General features: G+C 43.1%; 1 protein-coding gene and 1 pseudogene across 1 annotated transcript; both read right to left on the bottom strand.

The window, feature by feature from the left end:
* Window positions 1–383: 383 nt before the first annotated feature.
* Window positions 384–1,356, bottom strand: LOC121437413 (annotated as a pseudogene).
* Window positions 1,357–12,146: 10,790 nt separating this feature from the next.
* On the bottom strand, window positions 12,147–19,279 carry LOC121437414 (integrator complex subunit 6-like). The gene is made up of 4 exons (XM_041637307.1): window positions 19,105–19,279; window positions 17,024–17,329; window positions 15,956–16,049; window positions 12,147–12,237 (listed from the first exon to the last, which is right to left on the bottom strand). Exons 1-4 carry the CDS (start codon window positions 19,277–19,279, stop codon window positions 12,147–12,149), a joined length of 666 nt encoding a protein of 221 aa, XP_041493241.1.
* Between the last annotated feature and the right edge of the window lie 6,599 nt (window positions 19,280–25,878).

The raw sequence follows: 25,878 nt of genomic DNA, 5'->3' as shown, positions 1-25,878 counted from the left end.
CCCACTCTCTCTACCCTAAAATGGCACAAAGGAAATAGCTAACCAGAAGAGTGCTTTTGGTGTAAAACAGGTAACTGGGCAAGGACGGGAAGAAGCCACGGAGATCTGCCTAAGAAAGGCCCTCTCACACAGGTGTGTGCGCACATGCTTCTCAGCAGTTAGGATCGAGACACCAAGGTTGCTCAGGAAGTCACAATTTCACCTATGGACTCGATACAGATTTACAAAGGGCCCGCATATCCTGAGCTCGTGGCCTGGCATCTCTAGAGGGTCTCTTCTCCAGCCCCCATCTACAGCTATAAAAGAACCCTTTCAGGAATGGGGTGTCTGCTGTACCTCTGAAATGGTAAACACCGGAAAGCCGAGTCACCCTTAACCTGGAGATCTAGCGTGGTATTTATCGATTCTCGCATCCCCCAACGTACAACATTAAAAGGTTCACTAAATTCTGAAGGTAGCTATACTGCAAAATAGTTTAAAATTAACAATTGTACAATATTCATTTATGCTTGAAATTCTAGTCCTAGACCAAGCTTGTGGCCACCCGCATTGACGTTCTTGCCATCCAGCAGAGCTGACAGCGTCAGCTTGACACCTGGCCTGAGGGTCTGAGTGTACCCTTAAGCCAATTAGGCTAGAGTTGTTCACTTTGACCGAAAAGCAGGCGTCAGGGTCGACCTGGTACTTGGCTGCTATCCCAAAGCCAGTGTTACTGTTCCCGCTCTGTCCAGGCGAGGTTGACTGCAGTCTCTAATTTCTTGTTCACCTTCTGGTAGATGGAGCCACCAAACTCCGTCCCATCATTCACATTAGTATGAAGCTGGAATTCATCCGCGTTGTAGCCAACTGCAAAGTTGCTCTGGGTCACTCAGGACTTGGAGGTCTCAAAATACATTTGGTAGCCAACGAGCCAGCCCTCATAGCCAAGTACCAGGGCACCCCGGATCGAGGGCCCAGCGATGTCAAAATCCACATCACAGCCCAGGTTGATATGCTCCCTCTTGTACCCTGTCTTGATTTTAGCATTTTTCCCCCAGTGTTAGGTGAGAAGGATGAGTCAAAGGTCAGCTTCAGCCTATGTGTAAGCTGGTCTTCCACTGTGATCTCGGTACCCAGGGTGTTGTCTGCGTCCCACTTTTCTGTAAACGTCAGGCCGTACTCAGTCCATCGATACTTGGTTTCCAGACTGCCGTTCACTTTGGTGGTCTCTGTGTTGGTGGAGCCTGAACTGGTAAATTCCAATCCATTCTCCGACTTTGTTTTCAAATTAAGTTTTATTAAGCCAAAGCCATAGCCCTTGGTGAAGACATCCCTGGCAGACTGGCCAAGATCAGCATACGTGGGAGGCACAGCCATCTTCTCGGAGGGGTGCCACCTCCTTTGAGGGTCAGTCTCATTCCACCCCTGCCACAGTGAATCCTCTTGTCAGAAAATAGGGTATGGAATGTACTAGGAACTGGATGGGGTAGGGGAGCTGGGGGAAAGTACTAGGGCCACGTTAAAAGAAAAACAGTTCATATGGAGGTCATTACAAGGCTTAAAATAAAACAGATGTTAAATGAACCCCAACTTTGTTAAGACCCAAATAGTCAAAACCTGACAAAATCAGAGGAAAACATAGCAATTGTCGTAGCTGATTGAGATGATTCCATGGGGCAAGATGTCTGCCACCAAACCTGAGGACCCGAGGATGAGCCTCCAGACCCACGTGGGGAAAGAGAGAACCATTGCACACAGGTTGTCCTCTGATCTCCCTATATGTGCCAAAGCAAACGTACATGCGTACACACAGGAGCAACACTGTAAAAAGGAAAGCCTCGCTGGGCCAGCGAAGTGTTTCATAGGTAAAAGCACTTGCTGCACAAGCTTGGTCATCTGATCTATGGGCCCTACACTGGAATGAGAAAACCCACTTCTGAAGGTTACTGTCTGACTTCCGTATGCATTCTATGGTGTGTATATGGAGTGCACCTATACACATGATAAATAGATAAGATGGGAGGTGGTGGTGCATGCCTTTGATCCCAGCACTCAGGAGGCAGAGGCTGTCAGATCTCCGTGAGTGTGAGGCCAGGCTGGTCTACAGAGTGAGTTCCAGGACAGCCAAGACTATACTGAGAAATCATGTCCCCCCCCCAAAAAAAATAAAGCTAAATAATAAAAATTGGAAAAATAATGCCTTGTTATACACAAAGAATTTGGCCCTCCCTAGTTTGACATAAATGCACTGAATTTTAATCATAGAAAATCCTCTAATTAAATTTATACTTTGTAACATATTTTAGAAACATTTTTTTATAATAACAACAATGAACATAAAAGAACTTATCTATTGATCATGAGTATACTTAACATGTGATGGCCCTATTTAATCAAAATTATAACATGGCCATCAAAATACATCAGCCTAAAGAGGAATTTTTTTAAAGATTTATTTATTTATTATGTGTACAGTATTCTCTCTGCATGTATGCCTGCAGGCCAGAAGAGGGCACCAGATCTCATTACAGACAGTCGTGAGCCACCCTGTGGCTCAGGACCTTTGGAAGAACAGGCAGCTCTCAACCGCTGAGCCATCTCTCCAGCCCCTAAAGAGGAATTTAAGTGAGCTCCCTGAGTCTGTTAAAAGCCTGACAAATTTACAGGAAACATAAAACATTAAGCATCTGTTTTTTAAAATTAAGCACTTTTTAATTTTTGCTAAAAGTAGATCATCATTTTAAGAAAGATTATGCCTTGGACATAAAGCATTAAACAAACAACTTTATAAGCAATGTCTTAGCCAAACAGTGGTGTTGCACATCTTTAATCCCAGCACTCAGGAGGCAGAGGCGGGTGGATATTGGCGAGTTCCAGGCCAACCTTGTCTACAGAGCGAGTTCCAGGACAGTCAGGACTGCTACATAGTAAAATGCTGTCTTGAAAAAACAAAAACCAACCAAACAACCAAACAAACAATGTCTTGGTTATGGTCAACTTTACCACAGTAATTTTACAATGCACATATATACGGAATTTGATATTAAGATATCTAATTTCTTACCATTACTTATAATACAATGTATTATCTGTTAACAATGAATTAATGCTGAGTAGCAACTTTATCATACCAATGGTGGAAACAACCAATCTCAACAAATGTATGAATATGAGAAAAATGTATGTCTATTTCATAGGGTGCGAAGCCCAGACACTACTCAAAAGTATCTATATACAAGCCAGTAAATTAATTTTTATGGTTTAAATTTAAATTTTAAATTTCCCTTCTATAAAGCAGACTATAAATTTTCTGCGCCTGTAAAGTTTAATCAACCTTTAAATGCAAGACATTATCTTCCTGGCAAAACCCAATAAGATAGCCCTTTTGTCTATCATATAAGGCTCCTAAATATTATATATAAAGGCATATCCTAATATTACTATGTGTAGGTGTTTGAATATCTTGTGATCCAAATATGAAAAAGGAACTTAGAGAGATTTGACAAATGTATTGTCTTAGGGTTTCTAATGTTGGAATAAAGCATCACAATGATAATCAAGTAGAGGAAGAAAGAGTTTAATTTGCTTACACTTCTGTATCACAGTCCCTCACTGAGGGACATCAGGGAAGGAACCCAAGCAGGATAGGATCTTGGAAGAAGGAACTAATATAGAGGAGTCTTACTTGCTAGCTTCCTCCTCATGGCTTGCTCACCCTTCTTCTTTCCTTCCTTCCTTCCTTCCTTCCTTCTTTCCTTCCTTCTTTCCTTCCTTCCTTCCTTCCTTCCTTCCTTTCCTGTTTGATTGTTTTCTTTGAGGCAGGGTTTTTCTGTGTAGCTTTCTGTGTAGCTTTCTGTGTTCCTGTTCTGGAACTCACTCTGCAGACCAGGTTGGCCTTGAACTCACAGAGATCTGCCTGCCTCTGTCTCCAATCCCAAGTTCTGGGATTAAAGGCATGAACCACCACTGCCTGACTTTCAGCTTGTTTTCTTAGACAACTCAGGACCACCTCTCCATGGTTGGTACCAACCTTTGTGGGATGGGCCCACCCACATCAAACATTAATTAAGAAAATGTATCACAGATTTGCCCACAGGCCATTCTGGTACCAGCATATTCTCAACTGAAGTTCCCTCTTCCAAAATGATTCTAGCCTGTAACAAGCTGACAGAAAAACTAGTCATCACACATGTGCTATCTTTGTTTGTTTTACAGCCTGTAATAGTTGGGGTCTTTAGAAGAACAGAATGAATATAGATAATTTATCTTAATAGAATTTATTAAACCTACTTACTTTGAAATAGCAACAACAGCTGTAGTTGCTCAATCTGGGTGGCTCTGCCATCTGAGTCATCCTCGCAAGGCTGACTCACACTAGAGAGGCTGACAACCTAGTAGTTGCTAGGTCCGCAAGGTTGGATGGCTCAGCACTCCCAATCTGGTGGCAAACATCTGGCGGGTTCCTGGAAAGCCACCAGTCCTCAGTCAACAGTAGAAGCCTGCAAGCTCCGGTTCTGACAGCGATGAAGGAATCAGCTACAGTAGCAACAGGGTAAATAAGCTTGCAGCAACAAGGCTGCCCTCAAAAGGCCATAATCTCCCGTCATGCCCTCTCTATCTGGGCTGCTGGTTTTCTCTGGTCTATTAAAGCAATCAGGGCAATTCAATGGCTTCCGACTAAGATAATTCTAATTCGTGGCAAGTTGCCATCAAAATCAACTAACACAAAATTGTAATAAAAATCTCATCGTTAAGCCAGGTGTAATGGCCCATGCCTTTAATCCCAGCCTGGTCTATTTAGTGGATTCCAGGATAGCCAGAATGACATAGTGAGACCCTATCTTAAAAAAACCAAACAGAACCAAAAAGCAAAGAACAAAGAACAAAACAAACAAAAACCCCAAGTCATTGTTTCTTAAACTTCTCTTGAGGAGACGCAAATTTTTACTCACCTGATGCAGGGCGTCAACAACAGACCAAAGTAATGATTCCACCAAAGTCTAGCTCTGCAAAACAATGAGTTTACTGCATATTCTTGTATAGCATGGATGCAGAGTTCCTCACAGGAGCCTGGGTGATTCCCAAACAGCCGCCTCAGGGAAGCATCTGATGATGGCTTCTCCACAGCTGTTTAGATGCCTTCAGTTACCTTCCATTTTAGCACCTCCTGGGACCACATGAAGCTTGGGCAAAATGTCATAGCACTGGGAGGGAGGTAGATAGGAAAGAGCGGCTGGAATCTCCATCGAGGGTCTAATGACTTTCCGGAACTCCTTATATGAAGGACCATCAACGGGCTGGATCTTGAAGGTCTCTTGAAAGTAGTCATGACTTCTCTGATGAAGGTAGTGACATGGTTAGAGGACAGCATTCTACAATAGTAACATTTTACTCATATTGAGTAGAATAGTATCGTATAAATACCTGGAAATTCCATTCATATTTATCATTAGTATATTTGAGACCTTCAGAAAAAGTAGCAATAGCCATAAGACACTTTCATTTTGTGACAGTCTCCCAATATCGCAGGTTGACCTGAACTCTCTTTGTAGCCAAGGACAGCAATGCGTTCTTTTTGTTTTATTTTGCTTTTAGAGACACGGTATCTCTCTGTGCTTAGCCCTGGCTGTCCTATAACTCCTCTGTAGACCAAGTTGGCCTCTGTCTCCCAAGTGCTGGGATTAAAGGCATGTGCTGCCACCACCTGGTGGCCTGGAATTCTTGATCCCCTTTACATCCATCTCTTGAATGCTGAGACTTCAAGCATGTACCTATGCTATTACTTAAGAATCTTAATTTTTATCCCACAACACAGGCACCAACCAAATGACTATTTGGGCCTTAGATAGCACAGATAATTTATGTCATATCAACTGCTTCTACAAAGTTACTCCGGGGCCAGAGAGATAGCTCAGTGAGGAAATAAGTATGATTGTCGCCAAGCCTGACGCAACTTGAGCGTAACTACAGAACGATGTGGGTTACCCTTCTGTATGCTGTGCATATGTTTTATTATCATTGGTTAATAAAGAAGCCGCTTTGGCATGTGACAGTGTAGAATATAGCTGGGAAATCCAAGCGGAAGGAGAGAGGGAGAAAGAAGGCGGAGTCTGGAAGACATTAGCAGCTGTCAAAGAAAAAAGATGTATCTTGAGGTAACAAGCCACGAACTTCATGGTAAAATATAAACTAACAGAAATGGGTTCATTTAAGTTGTAAGAGCAAGTTAATGATAAGCCTGAGCTAATAGGCCAAGCAGTATGTAATTACTATTAAACCTCTGAGTGGTTATTTTAAAAAGCAGCTGCCTGATCAGGCAGAACAAGAACCGTCCAGTTACAACAGAACCCACGTGATGGGAGGGGAAAGCTGACTCCTACAAGGTGTCCCCTGGCTTCCACACCTGCACTGTGTGACACTCCCCTGCACTGTCTCCCAAATAAATGCTTCTTAAACACATTATTATGCTTATCTAGTGTTTATGGGGTGTGTGTGTGTGTGTGTGTGCCGGAACCATGCACACACATGAAGGTCAGAGGACAATGTTTGGTTTTCTCTTTCTCCTAGGTAGGACTCAGGGATTGAACTCAGGTTACCCAGCTTGATGGCAAGTGCCTTTCCCCCCAATCCATCTCAACAGCCTCCAAATCATTTTTTTAAAAAATGACTTTCACTTCCCAAACATGGAAATAAATATTAAAGTAAAACCTGTCTGGGATTTTGGGAGCTAAAAGTCATCACCGCACCAACTGCAGGCTCTACAAGCTTCAGTGTTAAATTCCCTGGCAAGATATGCATACTGACGCAATAGCGGCATAAAGATCCTGAGAGTGACCGACTGTTTCCTGATTGGAGCTGAGGCCTGCTGCGTGGGCAGGAATACATGCCTGGCACCGTTGAACTGACCAAAATCCTATGGTTAGGGAGGTCACGGGCCCTATGAGGGAATTTACTACTGATGTTTTGTTAAATGGACATGTTATCAAATTGTTCAATATCTATAGACTGTAGCATGGTTAATAAAAACCCAGAGACAGATATTGGGGTTCAACCTGAAGGTCAGAAAAGCAAAGCAGCCAACCACTGACTCTTACCTCAACCTAAGGCCAAAATGGCAATCCTGCCTCCAGGAATCTCAGAATGAGACGGTGTCTGAGAGCTGTCTCCTCCATCTTATATTCCTCTCTAGGGCTGGGATTAAAGGCGTGCACTAAATAAATAAAGGCATGCACTGCCTGGTTTCTATGGCAACTAGTGTGACTACTGGGAGTAAAGTTGTGTGTTACCACTGCCTAGTCTGTAAGGCTGACCAGGGCAGATGTTTTACTCTCTGATCTTCAGGCAAGCTTTAGTTATTAAAATACAAATGAACTATCACTGCAATAGACTAATGGAGCTCTCAGTCTTGGTTAGAGAAGTCTCTCTTGGCAGCAGATAACTGTCAAATAGGGATCCATAACTGGTCAAAGTAGAGATAAGTGACTACTGAGTACTTGGCTCCAATGAGACGTCTCTGTCATGCCCGCCATGGCCCAGGGGACACTGAGGAATGGGGCATGTGGAAAGAGAGCAGGAAACAAAGGCTGGGGAGTAACGCAGTAGGGTACTGTCTTCTGGAAATGGCACGGCCCTTGCGATCATGACCGCACGAGGCAGCAGTGGCTGCCTGCACAGGGCCTAACAATTTAAAAGAAAAGAGTGAAAGAGGAGAATGATAGACATGATGACAGGAAAACGACAGACTTGAGAGTAAAAGGGAAGAAGGGAGTCAGCAGGAATGGAAAGAGGACGGGAGGGGAGGATAAATGTCACCACCATTCATTGTATACAAGTAGCATATGGTCAGAAACTATTTTAAATCTTAAAAAAATAAAAATAATTTTAAATCTCATAGACATATAGTAGAACAAAATCTATGTAATTCTCAAAACAAGTGTGACCGAAATAGTTTATACCAAATGAATTGTGACTGACAAATGAAAGCATGGGGGCTGGAGAGATGGCTGAGTGGTTAAGAGCACTGACTAGTCTTGCAGAGGACCGGGGCTGGAGTCCTAGCATCTACATGATGACTCACAACCATCTGTAATTCTAGTTCTAGGGGATCCCACATCCTCTTCTGGCCTTCTCAGGCACTGACTGCATGCATGTGGTCACATATATGCAGACACAATATCCATACATATAAAATAAAAATAAATAAACCTTTTCAACAAATTTTTAAGTTCTAACAGTTGTAAAAGGTAAAAAGAAAAACAAAATCTGGACTTTCTTGCCATGTAGCTAGACATTCAGCGAATGGATCAATGGAGGCTGGAAAACAGCAGGCGTCTGTTGTTGTTTGTTTCTTTTTTACTCTCTTGGCTCTCTGGGAGGTTCTGTCACCCAACTTCCAAATAAATACATGGAGATTTATTTTTCCTTATGAATGCCTAGTCGTAGCTTGGCTTGTTTCTAGCCAGCTTTTCTAACTTCAATTACCCTGTCTACTTTTTGCCTCTGGGCTTTTACATTTCTCTATTTCTGTGTATCTTTTATTTCCTTCCTAATTTGTGACTGGCTGTGGGGCTGGCTGTCTGGGCCTGGCATACTCCTCTCCTTCTCCCTTTCCCCTTGATCTTCTCTTTTTCTCCTATTCATTCTCTTTGCCTGGCAGCACCACCTGTCCTTTCTTCTGTCTTGCTATTGGATGTTCAGCTCTTTATTAGACCAATCAAAAGTTTTAGACAGTAGTCCTCATTGTCCGCTATGTTCAGAGAGTCCGGTTTTATCCCAGGCTTTTTCAGACCCAGGCCAGCTGGCCTTGGTGAGTTCCCGATAGAACATCCCCATTGTCTCAGTGTGTGGGTGCACCCCTCGCGGTCCTGAGTTCCTTGCTCATGCTCCCTCTCCTTCTGCTCCTGATTTGGACCTTGAGATTTCTGTCCGGTGCTCCAATGTGGGTCTCTGTCTCTGTCTCATTTCATCGCCTGATGAAGGTTAATATTCAGGAGGATGACTATATGTTTGTCTTTGGATTCACCTTCTTATTTAGCTTCTCTAGGAACGAGGACTACTGAGAACTCAAGAACAATGGCAGTGGGTTTTTGATCCTACTGCACGTACTGGCTTTGGGGGAGCCTAGGCAGTTTGGATGCTCACCTTACTAGACCTGGATAGAGGTGGGCGGTCCTTGGGCTTCCCACAGGTCAGGGAACTCTGATTGCTCTTCGAGCTGATGAGGGAGGGGGACTTGATCGGGGGAGGGGGAGGAAAATGGGAGGCGGTGGCGGGGAGGAGGCAGAAATCCTTAAATAAATAAATTAATTAAAAAAAGAGTTTTAGACAGACAAAGAAACACAGCTACACAGAATTAAACAAAAGCAACATAAAAGAATGCAACACACAGCCGGGCGGTGGTGGTCAGGAGGCAGAGGCAGGCAGATCTCTGTGAGTTCGAGGCCAGCCTGATCTACAGAGTGAGTTCCAGGACAGCTACAGAGAAACCCTGTCTAAAAATCAAATAAAAAAGAGAATGCAGCACAATCTTTGCATTATTAACCAAATGTCCCACAGCATAAAAAATGTAACACATCTTTAAATAATATAGGCATATTATACATACATTTACAAATTGGGGTCCAAAGCACAAAGAAAACCTTGTACTGCGGAAATTTAACTGTCCAAATTATAAAGCTGCACACCTAGAGTGCTCTTCCCAAACAAGACCATATCAGCATCCCCAAAGTCCCTTTCATTTATCATCAGCATGTATTCATAGGCAATTGATACCCGAGGACCAGAGAACCAGGACTATTGTCCTGCAGCTTGGAATTCTCCAGTACCTGAGGTTAACCAGTCATAGGTTTACTTCCTCTCTGCCTTGACCAAGGTTGTTACAGCAGTACTTAGATTCTTAAACCTGCCAAATCTTAAAAGAAATTCGGAAGCAAACTGGTGAAAAAAATTTTATTTATTTACTGTTTAGCTAAACCAGAGACAGAAAGTCTCCTAGTTCCTCTCTGCCTCTTCTTTGGTAACGCTATAATTCTATAGAAAAGATAGACTAGAGGCTAACATACATATATGACTGTGTCTTACAACTGGGAACTCCCACTGGCAAGCAAAGTCATGGCTGATGTCAAGGCTTTTCATTCCACTAGAGTGAACTTCCTGGAAAACTTTACTTCTTTGGAGTTCATTGTTTCAACGGTAGAATAGTTGAAGAAAGGGCCACAAAGCGTTCTTTAAAATTATCCCCTCTCCTGCCCAGTGTAGTTAAAATTCCTGTTAGTAATTTTGTTTTTAAAAATATGGCTTGGGGGACTGGAACAATGGTTCAGTGGTTAAGAGTACTGGCTACTCTTGCAGGCGGCCCAGGTTCTGTTCCCACATCCACATGGTGGGTCACAACCTTCTGTAACTCCAATCCCAGAAATCCAATGCCCTCTTCTGTCCTCTGAGGGTACTGCATACACATGGTGCACAGACAAAATTCAGGCAAAAATACCCACACATATAAAAATTAATTAAAATAATATATACATGTATAAATGTTATTTTCATAAGTCATATGAAATTGCTATTCTGCAATGCATTGTTCTTTTTCAATGAATCAAATATGTTTGCAGCTCTATTAATTTCTAATATGGAAAAAAAATAAGTACAGCACAGATCAAAACTTCCAAGGGCTTTATTCCAGTTTGATAATGTAAAGAGGATTCTGGGAAAAATAAGTTTGAGAATTGCTGGTGTAGTACAATAGAAGGGAGATATTTATAGCCCAAACTTTGAATAGATATGGCATCCTTGTGCATATTTCAGTGACTTTGTAATTTTCATATGTATATGTATTTTCATTTACTGTATATGTATATGCAGATTTGGGTATAAATGTTACTAGTGTCTGGTGGGAAATTTTTGAACACCATTCATTATTTATACTATCAAATATAATTTGTGGTAAACTGGAGTCCCAAATGTTTTTATACCTTCACCATTGAGCTGTTAGGCTACACACACACACACACACACACACACACACACACGACATCAGCTTTGGATTTTTGAAGGGGATAAAAAAAACAAGGCTCCCTAACCCCATGGAAGTCAGGAGCAGCACAAAGCACTGCTCTGCAAAGTTGGCAGCATCGTGGAACACACTTGGGGAACTGTACCGAAGTGAGAGCACCATTATAAAGGTGACTATGTGTTCTACCCTGTAGTTTTCATTGCTTTGCCACTTCCCTTGGCTGAGCTCTAGAAAGTTCCCCACTCTTGAAAATGTAGGTGACCAATTCACAGTCTTCTATCTTTTGACTCATCCACTTTTTCTTCCCCTTTGGCCCTTGATTAAATTTTCTTTGCCCCTAGGAGTTCTTATTGGTGATACAGTAAGTCATACCCTTTATCCTCTTAAAAAAAAGAATGAGTCAGGTTCACCCAAATCTGTTCTGATTTGTGGCACCACCAAGGACTTGAAGGATGAAGGTAATTATCGTATCATCCATTTTACCTTACTTTGGTCCTGTGCAGAAACAACTGATCCTAGAGACAAGTAAGGGGATTATCATAAACCCAATCTGATTTCTGCCCCAGTGATACCTGCATTTCTGCTTGTGGTTTTGGTGCTTTCATGATCAGCACAAGCCTGGTGTCTAGCACAGAGCACCCATGGGATGAACGCTTGTTTCTCTCAGTAACACTTGCCACAAGGAATGCTTTGGTTCCACCTGAGAAGGGCAACAGTACACCATCACTTGCTGTTTTATGGTCATCTCAACTCTCCAGACTTGTGTCTTAAAAATGAGTCTTTAGAGGCCTGATCACCTTTGCCTTATAGCACACAGGATGCCATCTGTTGTGCCAACATCATGATTCTAAGTGAGAAAGATGGAGAAAGTAACCCAGGCACACTAGCAACACACTTGCAAGACAAGAATGCGAGAAATCGATCCTATACAAAATTGGGATCTTAGAAGCAAGTGAAAATGTGATGGTCAAGTGTTCTGAGGTGTGCTCAGATCATCCTTGTGAGGCTCAATTACTACAGCCCAGTAAGACCTGCTAACAATAGGTGGGAGGGGCCCACAAGAAGTTGGCCTACTAGAGATTGCTCACAGCATGAACATTCTATTCTCTATTTTGAGACAGAGTCTCATTGAATTGCCCAGGAAGACCATGAATTTTCAATCCTCTTGCCTCACTCCTTTCAAGTAGTTGGAATTATAGGTCTCAGCCATCAGGCCTGGCCACACAACTTCTATTCGGTTTCTATTGCTACAAAACAAAGGATCAAAAGTTCAGCATTCAGCATCTTACAAGAGCATGAACGTGTTGCTGAGCGGTTCTGTAGGTCAAATATCACAGCAATTATTTCTTCTGCCTAAAGTCTCATAAAGTCAGTGCCAAGCTGTAACCATGATGCTGATGAACTGCATATTCAGTTGATTTGGGGTGTCAACTTGACCGGCTTAAAGAACACTCAGAATAGCCAGGCATTAACTAAAGCACTAAACTCAGCTCTTCCTTGCTGTAAGGAAAATCCAGGTGGTTTGGCATTCCATTGGGGTTTTGTCGTGAGACAAGGTCTCACCATATGGTCCTGGCTGGCCTGGGACTACATATGTAGACAAGACCAGCCTCCAAGTGACAAATATCCACTTCTCTATGTGTCCCAAGGGTTGTTGATATTGGATTTAAATATTCAAGATGCTCCAGGTGTGTCTTTCTATGGGGGTGTTTCTGGGGCAGACTGCCCTGTCTGTCTGTGAATACAGGGAAGAGGATTAACCCTTAGGGTGGTTGAGTACCACGCAATTTAGTTAGAGACATGGATTGACTAACAAAAGGGATATGGTTCAGTGGGTAAAGATGCCATCAAACCTGATGACCCGAGTGAATTTGATCTTCAGAACCTGAATAGTGAAGGAAGACTGACTCTCCTCTCTCTCTCTCTCTCTCTCTCTCTCTCTCTCTCTCTCTCTCTCTCTCTCTCTCTCTCTCACACACACACACACACACACACACACACACACATACACACACACACACTGTAATAAAAAGGGGGAAAGGAGAAAGGTGAAGTATTAGTCACATTTTCTGAGCACTGCAGTCCAGGCTCTCTCTTCCACTCTTCCGATCAGACTCTGTGGCTTTTGATACTGGACTAAGAGGTATCGAGTCAGCTTCTGTGATTCTCGCTAGATACCGTGATCTCCACCTTGTTGTGGGACTTTTCAGTTTCCATGATCAAGTGAGTCAACCGCTCTACTAAATCTCCTGTTACACATCTCTCTGTATATCCTTTTTATTCTATTTCTGAAGAAATGGCTGAGACATGAGGCGAGCTGCTTTTACCTTCACTTGGGTCATTAGACAGGTCTCATTTCTTACAGCTTGTGGGGCTCATTTCTTTGCCTTTTCACCTTAAGGCAACATTGAGCATCTAGGACCAAGACCAGCACCCCATCCTTTTCTAAGATGCAATGCGGCATCTTGGTCACATGGTGAGAGATGGAGGTTATTTATGCATAGGCACGTAGAAAATGACTTTTATTCACTAGGATTGATGGCATAGTCACTGCCAAATGTTCAGTATGACAGTGGTAGAGCCAAACTGTGAACCTTACATATGGCACCGTGTCCCAGACTGATTAATCAGCTTCTGAGTAGCAGGTTGATTATTTTGGCCTGCTTCCATCAAAGGAAAGGTAGCTATTTACACTTAAATTGACACTTACTCTTGATATGAACTTTCTTTTTTACAGTATTTATATTTTTTAAAATGTGTGTGTATGGGGGGGAGAGGAAGTGAGGGAGAGAGAGAGAGAGAGAGAGAGAGAGAGAGAGAGAGAGAGAGAGAGAGAGAGAGAGAGGTGTGTGTCGGTGCTCATGGAGGCCAGAAGAAGGGAAGGGAGTAGGGTTCTGTGGAGCTGGAATTTCAGATGGCTGTGAGCTGCCCTTGGTGTTGGGACCCAAACTCGGGTCCTTGCGGAAGAGCAGCAAGTGCTTTAGTCCAGCTCTCCAGTTCTCAATATGAATTTTAATTCCCATCCACTGTATTATGAGAAAACCACTTGTGGTCTTAGAAAGGTGATATTGACCATCAAGATATCCTTAATTATATCACTTTTAGACATGTAACTCACAAGAAAGGAAGCCCAGCAATGAGCATGTTGCCAGCTGTCACTGGTCTTGTTACCATACTCCTGAGCTTGGCAGCTCAGTGTGCCATGGAGTTAGTTACCTTCAGATACGTCATTTATAGTTCTGCCTTGGGAGGCCAGGTTGAAAGAACCTGGAAGGTGGATGGAAGTTTCCTTCTAACATCCAGGATATCTAATGGTTTCTTCAATAATCTAGTTCATGTCCTCAGCAAACAGTGTGGTGTTTCTGTCAGTGTTAATCCTTTTACCTGCTGTTTTTTTCAGACAGGTTCTCTCTGTGGAGACCAGGATGGCCTGCTGCTTACTTTATGTACAGAATGATCTTAAATTCAAGAAAATCCCCCTGCCTCATTCTCCCAAGTTCCAAGATTACAAACATGTGACATCATACCTGGCTTAAATATGAATCGGTTGTAAATTTTACTTAGTTTTGGTTTTGTATAGGTCATTACTTCAATAAATATTTTCACCAAGGAAATAAAAAAATTCACTGGATTTCGTGCATGGTAGGATTTGACTATAATTCTATCATCACTTTGGAGGACTGACACAGGAGAATTATTAAATTGAAGCCAGCCTGAGTGATGTGAAAATTTTAAGGCCAGCCTAGGTTACATACTAATGCTAACTCAAGAAGAAGAAGAAGAAGAGGAGGAGGAGGAGGACGAGGAGGAGGAGGAGGAGGAGGAGGAGAAACAATCTTCATAGAAGTGCTCATCTGAACATTTTTGGAAGACCTAATCTATCTTTATCACAGTCATAAATGTGTTATTGTAAGTCATAGAGTGAGAATATTTTTTCATATGAGACCGGATGCTACTATACAGGGAGCTAGGGAGGCCTGTGTGCAAGGTGTGGAGTCCTTCTTAGTACTCTTAGACTTTGTGACTAGAGATGATGGACATTTGCAGCAGTCAGATTCACACAGGACACTCACTGGCCCGGATGTTCAGTAAAGAGGGCTGGCGACAGCCCATAAAGGCAAGCACCATGACCTATTGAGTGGATATCTCTGGGCAATGGGAATACGAAATGGCTGGGGAAAAAAGATAGTTCTAAATATCAGAAATGACACTGGTGACCCGCTGCAAACTAGAGACTTGTCGTGATATTTCCACGATGAGACAAAAACATCAATCAGCAGAGGGAAGAGAAAAAAAAAGTCAACAAACCAGAGGTTATGCTTTTAAACAAAACACAAAGGACAAAAGCTTATTTTCAATAAGTGTAGTTTTCTTAACTATGGTTATCTTAGCAAACACGTGTTAGGAGACTTCAGCGTCCTCCTACTCTATTCTGGAACATACTAAACTATTTGTTCTATCTTGCAGACTGCAGTAGTAACTGGATTCCATCTCAAGTGGTGGATCATTGTTGCAGAAAAAGCTGAAACAACATCTCTTCACATTTCTTCTCAAGGAATTGAATTAAGTGGAGCCTTTTAAACCTGAAAATAAACAACATATCATGTAAAAAGAGATACCCAAAGAACCTGCACAGTAGGAAGTGCTGTGTGATCCAAAGCAGGGGCTCACCATCTGTGGGTATAGTCAGTACATCCCGGGTACCATGTGCTCTAGCCCATAGGAAAGGTGTCTACTGAGGATTAGTGCCCAGATCAAGACAACTGTGACAAAGGAAGGTTGAGTAGGCCTGGAAGGATGTGCCAAACACCCGTGACATCAACCTAAATATCTATGTCATGAGCCTGAACTATAAAGTGGGGGGCAGGGACTGAGCAACTCCCAGTAGGCGCTGTTCTCCACCCCTCAGCCAACCACTGCAGTGAGTCAACAGCTTGAAGACATGTGGTCCCTCTGGGCACCCACCTTGCTGCTTCCTTGATGGCGAACTCAACAAACTGTATCTGGACTTCCAGGGGTCCCTGCACTTCTTCAAGCAGCTCAAAAAGCCTTCCATATTCTGGAGAGAATACAAGAAGACTTCAGTATTTCACAGAAATGAAGACAATGGGTGTTAGTGGATCTGTGTGTACCTCAGTAATAAGCTTCATGGTCACAGATGTTCAGTGGTGTGTGTGTGTTCTAAATGCCTGTGCACAGATACAGATGCAGTTGTTACGAGCACTAACCAAGCAACATTGCAAATGCAAGATGGATCTACTGAGCTATTTTAGTCGAAGTAAAGAGTGACTGTACTCAATTATGTAGAACACCTCCGTTGTGGCCAAGGCTGTCTCTCATGGGGCAGTTTCAGGTTATTCTAATCATACAACTGGAGAAGCTTCAGAGAAGCCCCTCCCCCGTGGCAGTAGATGGGAACCGATGCGGAGACCCACCACTGGACAGTGGGCAGAGAGTGAGAGACTTTAGCACCCTCAGTTCTGAAGTTGATATATTTGTCCAAACCCTCCCGACAAGGCACAGTGCTCTCTGCAGAAGAGGAGACAAAAAGAGTGAAAGAGACAGAGGCAGTGGATGACTCCAAGGAAACAGAATTTTCCAGACCCACCAGGACTGCTGCACATTTGAACTTATGCATAAGACCTGCACAGGCCCTAAGCAGACGACATTCCTGTCTGGAGAGGGGTAAGTAATTACAAAGTTCTGCCCTTAGCAAAGAAGCTATGTGTAACTAATTCCTTCTAATAAGAAGAAACTCAGTTGTCTTCAGTGGAGTGTCACAGAGTATATCAACCACATTCCAGGGAAGGCTCCTGACACAAAACAGATTCCATATTTTGTTTGTTTGGTTGGTTTTGATGTGGGTTGTGTGTGTACAACTGCTTTTTGTTTTGTTATTCCCTGTCTTATTGTTTTGTTCTTATTTTTTGTTTGATTTCTTTGTTTATTGTTTGAGAGACAGAGAGATGGAAAAATGTAACAGAAACAGGGATACTTCCCTTCTCTGTGTGTAGCCATGGTCCCAGTACTTACTCCTTCCAAATCGCCGAATTTCCTTCATTAGCTGACGTTTTATTTCAGCGTTAAATTTCTCACGGCTTACCAGGTTCCCAGTGGGCACACCTTCACCCCCAGGCAGGGCGGCCACACTGGGAGCGCCTGCAGGGATCTCACTGCTAACCATTAATCCTGTAAACGTGGCATCACCACCTTCAGGAAGGAGCCTGGCACGGCTAAGGTAAGTGGATTTGTCAGAAGGAACCCACTTTTGGGAGCCTTTGATTGCTGTTGAATCTCCTTCCATCAAACTGTCCTGGGTCTTCAGGCTGACAGTAGCACCTGGAAAGCAAAGGGAAAAGCTGACCTGTGAAGTGGGTGGGCTCTGTCCCCCAACACAAGCATCCCTGTGCTCCCTGGGGTCTAAACTTATTTCAGAGGAGGAAAGCATACCAGAGAGAAACCTCACCCATAGCAGACTGATCCCAGGATTCCTGAACACACACACACATACACACACAACACACACACACACACACACACACACACACACACACACACACACACACACACACACGTAGCTAGACAGGACAATGAAGAAACAAAATGTACAGATCTCTGGTGTGCATGGTTTAGTCTCACCTTGATGTACTTTAGAGGGTGAAAATATTGTGTGGTGTGAACATGTAAGGTATTTCTAGGGGCTAGAGAGATGGCTCAGCAGTTAAGAGTGTTTATTTCCTTTGCAGAAGTCACAAGTTCAGTTCCAGCACCCACACTGAGCCACTCACCATCACCTGTAACTCAAGCTCCAGAGGATATGAGTCCTCTGGTTTCTGAGATCACCTGCATTCACACACACACACACACACACACACCAAAATAAAAAATAAATCTAAAAGAGATATTGCTGGGTGGCGGCAGCACACACCTTTAATCCTAGCACTTGGAAGGCAGAGGAAGGGGAATCTCTGAGTTTGAAGCCACCCTGGTCTACAGAACGAGTTCCAGGACAGTCTGGATTGTTACACAGAGATACTCTTCCACGAAAAGTCAAAAAAGAAAATGAAAAGAATTTTAAAAACAAGCAAGCAAGAACAACAACAACAACAACAAAAGATATTGCCACCCCTTCACCCCAAATCCTAATCTGTGAATGATTTTTCTCTTCCTTCTCTTCTATGTGAATCTTCCCCTCCTAGCTTGACGTTTGCTCAACTCCTGTGGGCCAGCCATCAGGCAGGATGTGGTGATAGCAATGACATAGACAAACAAGATCCCCCCTTGCCCTAGCAGAACTTGGAGTGCCATGAGGACATCAGGGAGCAACTGCGCTCAAACTTAATCATTGGGACTGGAGAGATGGTTCAAAAGTTAAGACTGCTTGCCACTCTCCCAGACGACCTCAGCTCAGTTGGGAAGTTCACAACTGCCTGTAACTCCAGCTTCAGGAGATCTAATCTCCTCTTCTTGCCTCCACACACACTGCCACAACATAGGACACACGTAAACTTAAAAAAATTAAAAGAAGTAGACAACACCGAGAAAGAGAAAGGGCAGAGAAGGCATTTTTGGTCCTTTGTGGTGGTCAATCTGGCCCGAGCAGACTACAAAGCAGTATACAAATGGTCTGGTTCAGAAAGCATTGCACACTCAAGCACGTAAATTAAAAAAAAAGGGAGAAAAATAGTGGCAAAGAGTCACCAGTAAGGAACAGAAATGCAAAGTAGACCATGGAAACCCTGGTAAATGGCCATAAAGGAAGATGTGAACAGCTACGTGAAAACATGCTCCGTATGAACAGTAATGTCTTCTCAGAGCACTTGATGCCGCGCACAAGAGTCTCTGCTGTAAAAGACGCCGAGTCAGGAGACCATCCAAAGTACAGTGTGAAGGAGAGGTAAGGACAGGAAAGAAGACACATGACTAGGTGCTGCACGCAGGCCACGAGACACAGCCCTTCCACACTCTGCTAGAGTTTATCCCATCCACGGGCAGGAAGCTGCTTTAGATGATCTGTTTTGTGTAGGGCACGACATCGTGTTCATCTTTTCACATATGTCCCCTTCCACTTGCAAACACACTGGAATCTGTCTAGCCACAGGGGACCCGATTACCTTCTCCATTTGCAATGACTGAGTCCTTAAGTTGGGGTTCTCCCTCTTTTTCCTCTACTGGCTTTAGGGTCACAAGGCACCGCATTTTGATTAATGGAAGATCCATGGCTTCCCCAGCACGGTCCTCTTTTTCTTCAGAGCATATAGCAAGAACCTTGTCTTTTTCAGCCATCATCTTTGTATAGAAAACATAATCAACAGCTTTATTCCATCAGTGACAAAATCCAACCACACAACAAGGAAAAGAGAAAAGCAAAGCTTGTGGGCTGGAGAGAGAGTTATGTGGTTCCCCTTCCAGAGGATGTGAGTTTCATTCCCAGCATTCATATGGTGGCTCCCAACTGTCTGGACCTCCAGTTCCAGAGGATCTGATGCCCTCATCTGGCTTCTGCCAGCAACAGGCATACAAATGGAGTACAAACATATATACAAGCAAAATACTCACACACATACAAACTAAACTAAACTAAAATACAATAAACTAAAGCAAAGGTTCTGGGGTAACACTGTAGCTTAGAAGTTTCCTTTGTGTGATTGATTCCACAGTGAGAAGAGTCAGGAAAACACAGGAACTCCAAAATGGGAAAAAAATAAAGCAAGGCTATGTGGTTCATCTAAAAGCTTATGACTCCTTGATAAAAAAAACTGAAAATATTTAACCATTTTCAATGCAGAAAATTTTCAGAAATTCAGTGTTAGATGGCCTCTGAGCTCAAAGGGGTCACAAGAAATGCAAGAATAAAGGAAAGAAGTGAATTCCTGAAGCAGGTGAAAACTTTGGCAATGAGATAGAGATCCCTCTGGGGGTGTGGTCGGGGAGCCAAACAGGTACCATGGAAATGCAACAGTTAATAAACCAAACAAACATTTCACAGAGAGCATCTATACCAAGCATAACAAAGAATTCCAGGGATTAAATACAAGATAGAAGAATTGTTGCACTCAAATAGCAAAAATCAAATTAAAAGAGCAGAGTCATCATGACCACAGCGTTCAGGGAACACTGGGACACGATCAAGAGATCAATCCTGGCTGGAGATATGGTTCAGCTATCAAGAGCACTTTCTGCTCTTTCAGCGGACTCTGGCTTGATGGTCAGCTGCAAATGGTAGTTACAGATGTCTATAGCTCCAGTTCGGGGGGAGAGCCAATGCCTTTTCGGAGCTTGTGCAGGTCCACACCTGATGCACATACATACATGCAGGTAAAACATCCACACACAAAATAAATATTTTTAAAAGACGATCATTCCTATGAACTTTGACCTTTAAAAATAAGCCAAGTTATAGTCTAAACACATAAACTCTATTCCACGAAAGTCCAGCAGAAAAATTTCCAAACCTTGGGAGAGATGTGGAAGAATGTGCAACCCTTACAAGACATGTCCAGAAAACCACCTCTCCATGTCAGTTTATGGTTTTAATGAGGATGGAGCCAAACAAAGAAAAAAAATACTGAAAGCTGTATGGCAGAAGCTCCAAGTCAGGTACAAAGGTAAACCCATCAGAAGCAGACCTCTGTGAAAAAATGCTAGAACCAGATCAAATACTGATAAACTTATAGCCCTGTTGGTTCTTTTCTTCCACCACATGAGTCTCAGGAATCAAACTCAGGTCATCAGGCTTGGAAGCAAGCAAGCATCTCTGCCTACTGGCATATCTCTCTAGCCAATATTTCAACGCTTGAAAGTTAGTAACTAGCTGGGCTCCATGGTTCATGCCTTTAACCCCCCTATGCAGAAGATGAAAGTAGAGTGAGTTTGAGGCCAGCCTGGTCTACATAGTGAGTTCCAGGAAGCCAAGGCTATATAAAGGGACCCTGTCTCAAAAAATAAACAAAAAGCTGCATGGTGGTGGTGGCAGCGCTTGCTTTTAATCCCAATACTTGTGGGGACAGAGGCAGGAGGATCTCAGTGAGTTCAAGTCCAACCTGGTTCAGGACAGCCAGAGCTGTAAACCCTGTCTTGAAAGAGAGAGAGAGAGAGAAAGAGAGAGAGAGAGAGAGAAGAGAGAGAGAGAGAGAGAGAGAGAGAGAGAGAGAGAGAGAGAAACTTCCAACCAAGATTATTACTCTCTCATTTTCTATCCTTAAAATCAGAAGAGAAATAAAGCCCTTCCATAATAAAGATGAACTAAAGCAATTCATCATCACTAAGATATCACCACTGAAGAGAGTTAATAGAATATTATACATAGAAGATAAGATATGCATCAATATAAAAGCCTGCGGAGTGAAAAACAGAATAGAAAGCTAAGTGGGAATTTTGAAAGGGGCAAATATTTTTTATCTCAGTAAACCCACAAAGCTTTGAGATGAATATGGGAGAAATTAATACATACCTTATAAATAGAAATTATCTGAACTCTCCAACTACAATATGTAGATTGGATGAAGGGATTAAAAATAAGATCCAACTATTTCCTGTCTCAAGGAACTTCACTGTCAAGGATAAACAGAGATAGTGAACGTGAACGTATGGAATACCGCATTCCCAGGCAAAGAGAATCTATGCAAGAGCAAAGGCGGCTGTACTCATATCTGAAACACTGACCTCAAGGTGAAGGCTATCAAAAGAGATAAAGAAGATCACTGCATCTTAAGAAAGAGAACAATCTGGGGCTGGAGATATGGCTCAGTGGTTAAGAGCACTGACTGCTCTTCCAGAGGACCCGGGTTCAATTCCCAGCACCCACATGGCAGCTCACAACTGTCTGAAGATCCAGTTGCAGGGGATCTGACACCTTCACACCAATGCACATAAAAATAAAGTTAAATGAAGCATAAAAAAATTTTAAAAAAAAGAAAGAGAACAATCTATCAAGAACCATGTAACAACTCTAAACACACGCAGCAAATGTTGATCACCTGATTTCATAGACTCAAAACTACCTACTGCAGGTAGGTCCCGATACAAAGATCCGTGAGACAAGAAAACCAATGAAGAAACTTCAGTGTTTAGCTGCACCACGGCTCAAGTCGGCTTTACAGACATGTACAGAATATGTCATCTAATAGCTAGGAAACACATTATTATTTTCAACAGCCCATGGAACATTCTACAAACAGATTACATTTTCTGCCATAGAGTGAGTCTTAATAGATACAAGTCTTATGTTTTATCAGAGAGTGGTGGTGGGAAATTAAAAGGCAAAGCAGAAGAAACAGTTACCCAAGAGGGAGCAGCCAAACTGGCCCCAGGGTTCATGCTTCTTAGAGCAGCACACGGAACCCAGACAGTAGGATTGCTACGGAAAATTCAAGGTCAGTCTCCTCTACTGATGAGACCATGGCTCAGAAGCAAAGCATGAGCAGACCAAAGAATGAAAAGACTAGCCCTCTCTCTTCCTATCCCACTCAGCTTACATCCAGATCCCCACACCCCCTGTCTCCCTCCCTCCTTTGGGGCATAGCGCCTCCCTCCCCAGCCTGCTAGGGCGCTGGGACCGAATCTGAACCGGGAGGACAAAGGGGTGGCCGGTAGCTCCTTTGCTCCCATAGCCTGCCCGCAGCGAGCGGGGTGGGCCCTTTGTTCGCGAGCTAACCAAGCAGCGCAGAGTTTCGATCTCGGCACCGAGTGAAACATCATTGTGAGCTACAGTAATGAAAACAGTGTGGTACTGGCATAAAAACAGAGAAGTCGACCAATGGAATCGTATAGAAGACCCGAATTTTATCCCACAAACCTATGAACACCTCATTTTCGATAAAGGAGCTAAAAGTATACAATGGAAGAAAGAAAGCATCTTCAACAAATGGTGCTGGCACAACTGGATGTCAACCTGTAGAAGAATGAAAATAGACCCATATCTCTCACCGTGCACAAAACTCAAATCCAAATGGATTAAAGACCTCAATATCAGTCCGAACACACTGAACCTGATAGAAGAGAAAGTGGGAAATACCCTACAACAGATGGGCACAGGAGATCGCTTCCTATGTATAACCCCAGAAGCACAGACATTAAGGGCAACATTGAATAAATGGGACCTACTTAAACTGAGAAGCTTCTGTAAAGCAAAGGACACTGTCACTAAGACACAAAGGCAACCTACTGACTGGGAGAAGATCTTCACCAACCCCGCAACAGACAAAGGTCTGATCTCCAAAATATATAGAGAACTCAAGAAACTAGACTTTAAAATGCTAATTAACCCAATTAAAAAATGGGGCACTGAACTGAACAGAGAATTCTCAACAGAAGAAGTTCAAATGGCCAAAAGACACTTAAGGTCGTGCTCAACTTCCTTAGCAATCAGGGAAATGCAAATCAAAACAACTTTGAGATATCATCTTACACCTGTCAGAATGGCTAAACTCAAAAACACCAAGGATAACCTTTGCTGGAGAGGCTGTGGAAGAACGGGTACCCTCATCCATTGCTGGTGGGAATGCAATCTTGTGCAACCACTGTGGAAGTCAGTGTTTCGGTTTCTCAGGAAATTCGGGATCAACTTACCCCTGGACCCAGCAATACCACTCTTGGGAATATACCCAAGAGATGCTCTATCAAATGACAAAAGCATTTGTTCAACTATGTTCATAGCAGTATTATTTGTAATAGCCAGAACCTGGAAACAACCTAGATGCCCTTCAATGGAAGAATGGATGAAGAAAGTATGGAATATATACACGCTAGAGTTCTACGCTGCGGTAAAAAACAATGACTTCTCGAATTTTGCATGCAAATGGATGGAAATAGAAAACACTATCCTGAGTGAGGTGTCCCAGACCCAAAAAGATGAATATGGGATATACTCACTCATAATTGGTTTCTAGCCATAAATAAGGACCACGGAGTCTACAATAGGTGAACCTAAAGAAGCTAAGGAAGAAGGTGAACCCAAGGAAAAACATATAGTTGTCCTCTTGGCTAAGGGAAGTAGACCAAATTTCCAGGGAGAAAATGGGATCTTGGGGGTGGGTGGGATGGGGGTAAGGGGAGATGGGGAGAGAAAAGGTAGAAGGGAAGGAGGGGGGACCTGGGAAACAGGAGAATTGGGATAAAGGAAAGGTGGATAGGGGAGCACGGAACCACAATTCTTAGTTAAGGGAGCCACTTTAGGGTGGGCAAGCGACTTGACCCTAGAGGGGCTCCCTAGTGCCCAAGATGAGGTTCCCAGTTAGTTCCTTGGGCAGCTGAGGATTGGGAACCTGAAATGACCCTATCCTAGAGCAATACTGACGAATATCTTGCATATCATCATAGAATCTTCATCTGGTGATGGATAGAGATAGAGACAGAGACCCACACAGGAGCACTGGACTGAGCTCCCAAGGTCCCAAGGAGGAGCAGAAGGAGGGAGAACATGAGCAAAGAATTCGGGACCACGAGGCGTGCATCCACCCACTGAGACAGTGGAGCTGATCTACGGGGAGCTCACCAAGGCCAGCTGGACTGTGACCGAAAAAGCATGGGATAAAACTGGACTCTCTGAACATGGCGAACAATGAGGGCTGATGAGACACCAAGGACAATGGCAGGGGGTTTTGATCCTACTTAATGTGCTGGCTTTGTGGGAGCCTAGCCAGTTTGGATGTTCACCTTCCTAGATATGGACGGAGGGGGGAGGACCTAGGACTTAACACAGGGCAGGGAACCCGGACTGCTCTGTGGACTGGAGAGGGAGGGGGAGAGGAGTGGGGGGAGGGGGAGAAGGGTGGGAGGAGGGGGAGAAGGGTGGGAGGAGGGGGAGAAGGGTGGGAGGAGGGGAAGGGAAATGGGAGGCTGGGAGGAGGTGGAAACTTGTTTTTTGTTTATGTTTTTTTTTCTTCTTTTCGCAATAAAAAAAAAAAAGAATGAAAAGACTACATAACCAGAAAACGAGAAGGCAGGGGTGAAATAGCAGACATTTTACTTCTGGTGTTTGAAGTGAAATAAAAATCAATACAATATAGAAAAAAAACTACCTAATAAAATCTGTCCCTTCTGGGACACAAAATCAAAATGTCTTTTATTTGGTAAAATTTCTTAAAGCAAAATTGAAAACTTTCATATCCACAAGGCTTTTGTTAAGGAGTCCTCTTAAGGGGGTATAATATTTTAGGTAAAAAATCCAAAGGGGGTATAATATTATAGGCAAATTCTATCACAAACAGAAAAAAAATGAGTCAATTTTAAAGTATTTTGTGAAGTCAATAGAAAGCTAATGCCAATCAACACAAAATACATTAGAAGGAAACAAAACTATGGGGTATAATCTCTCCTGAAAATAGAGACAAGCATCTTAAAGAAGCGATTAGCAAGCAAAATCCAAGCGTGGGTGGAAATCACACAGCATGTCACAGTACAGTTCCGTGCACAGGGGCAAGGCTGCTTTAACCTCAATCAACTTCAAGCGCAGGAAAGGGTTAGGGAAGTAGCTGCTCATTTAAAAGATGCCTTAACCTTCAAATACTCTTCATGACTTGAAAGCAACTGAGAATACAGAACAACTTCTGTAACCCATTGAAGTCTTTCGACAGAAGACAAAATAGCCTGCTTTCTCTCATATGACAGTCTAGACTTAGCAGTTTGTGTACACAACAGGAAGCAGCAGCAGGCTCATTTGGGTGGAAGAAGTGCAGTAGTAGGGGGGCAAGAGGGAGAGGGGAAAGGACTGTATGGAGAACAAGAGTAATGTGCAACGATGCATGAGGGATGCCATCTTGATGACACCCATTATTGTAGCACAAGCCATTGTCACAATTAATAAAGTGTGTCCACAACAGAAACAAAAAACTAATCTGTGACAACATCAAATTCCATTTTAAAATCTCAGGCAATTTCTCCCCCAA

The sequence above is a fragment of the Microtus oregoni genome, unplaced genomic scaffold, assembly GCF_018167655.1.
Source record: "Microtus oregoni isolate MIOR12 unplaced genomic scaffold, Mior012 000052F_005, whole genome shotgun sequence".
Taxonomy (NCBI): Eukaryota; Metazoa; Chordata; class Mammalia; order Rodentia; family Cricetidae; genus Microtus; species Microtus oregoni.
Note: the sequence above shows the minus strand (reverse complement) of the source record. Positions and strands in the feature narration are given on the sequence as shown.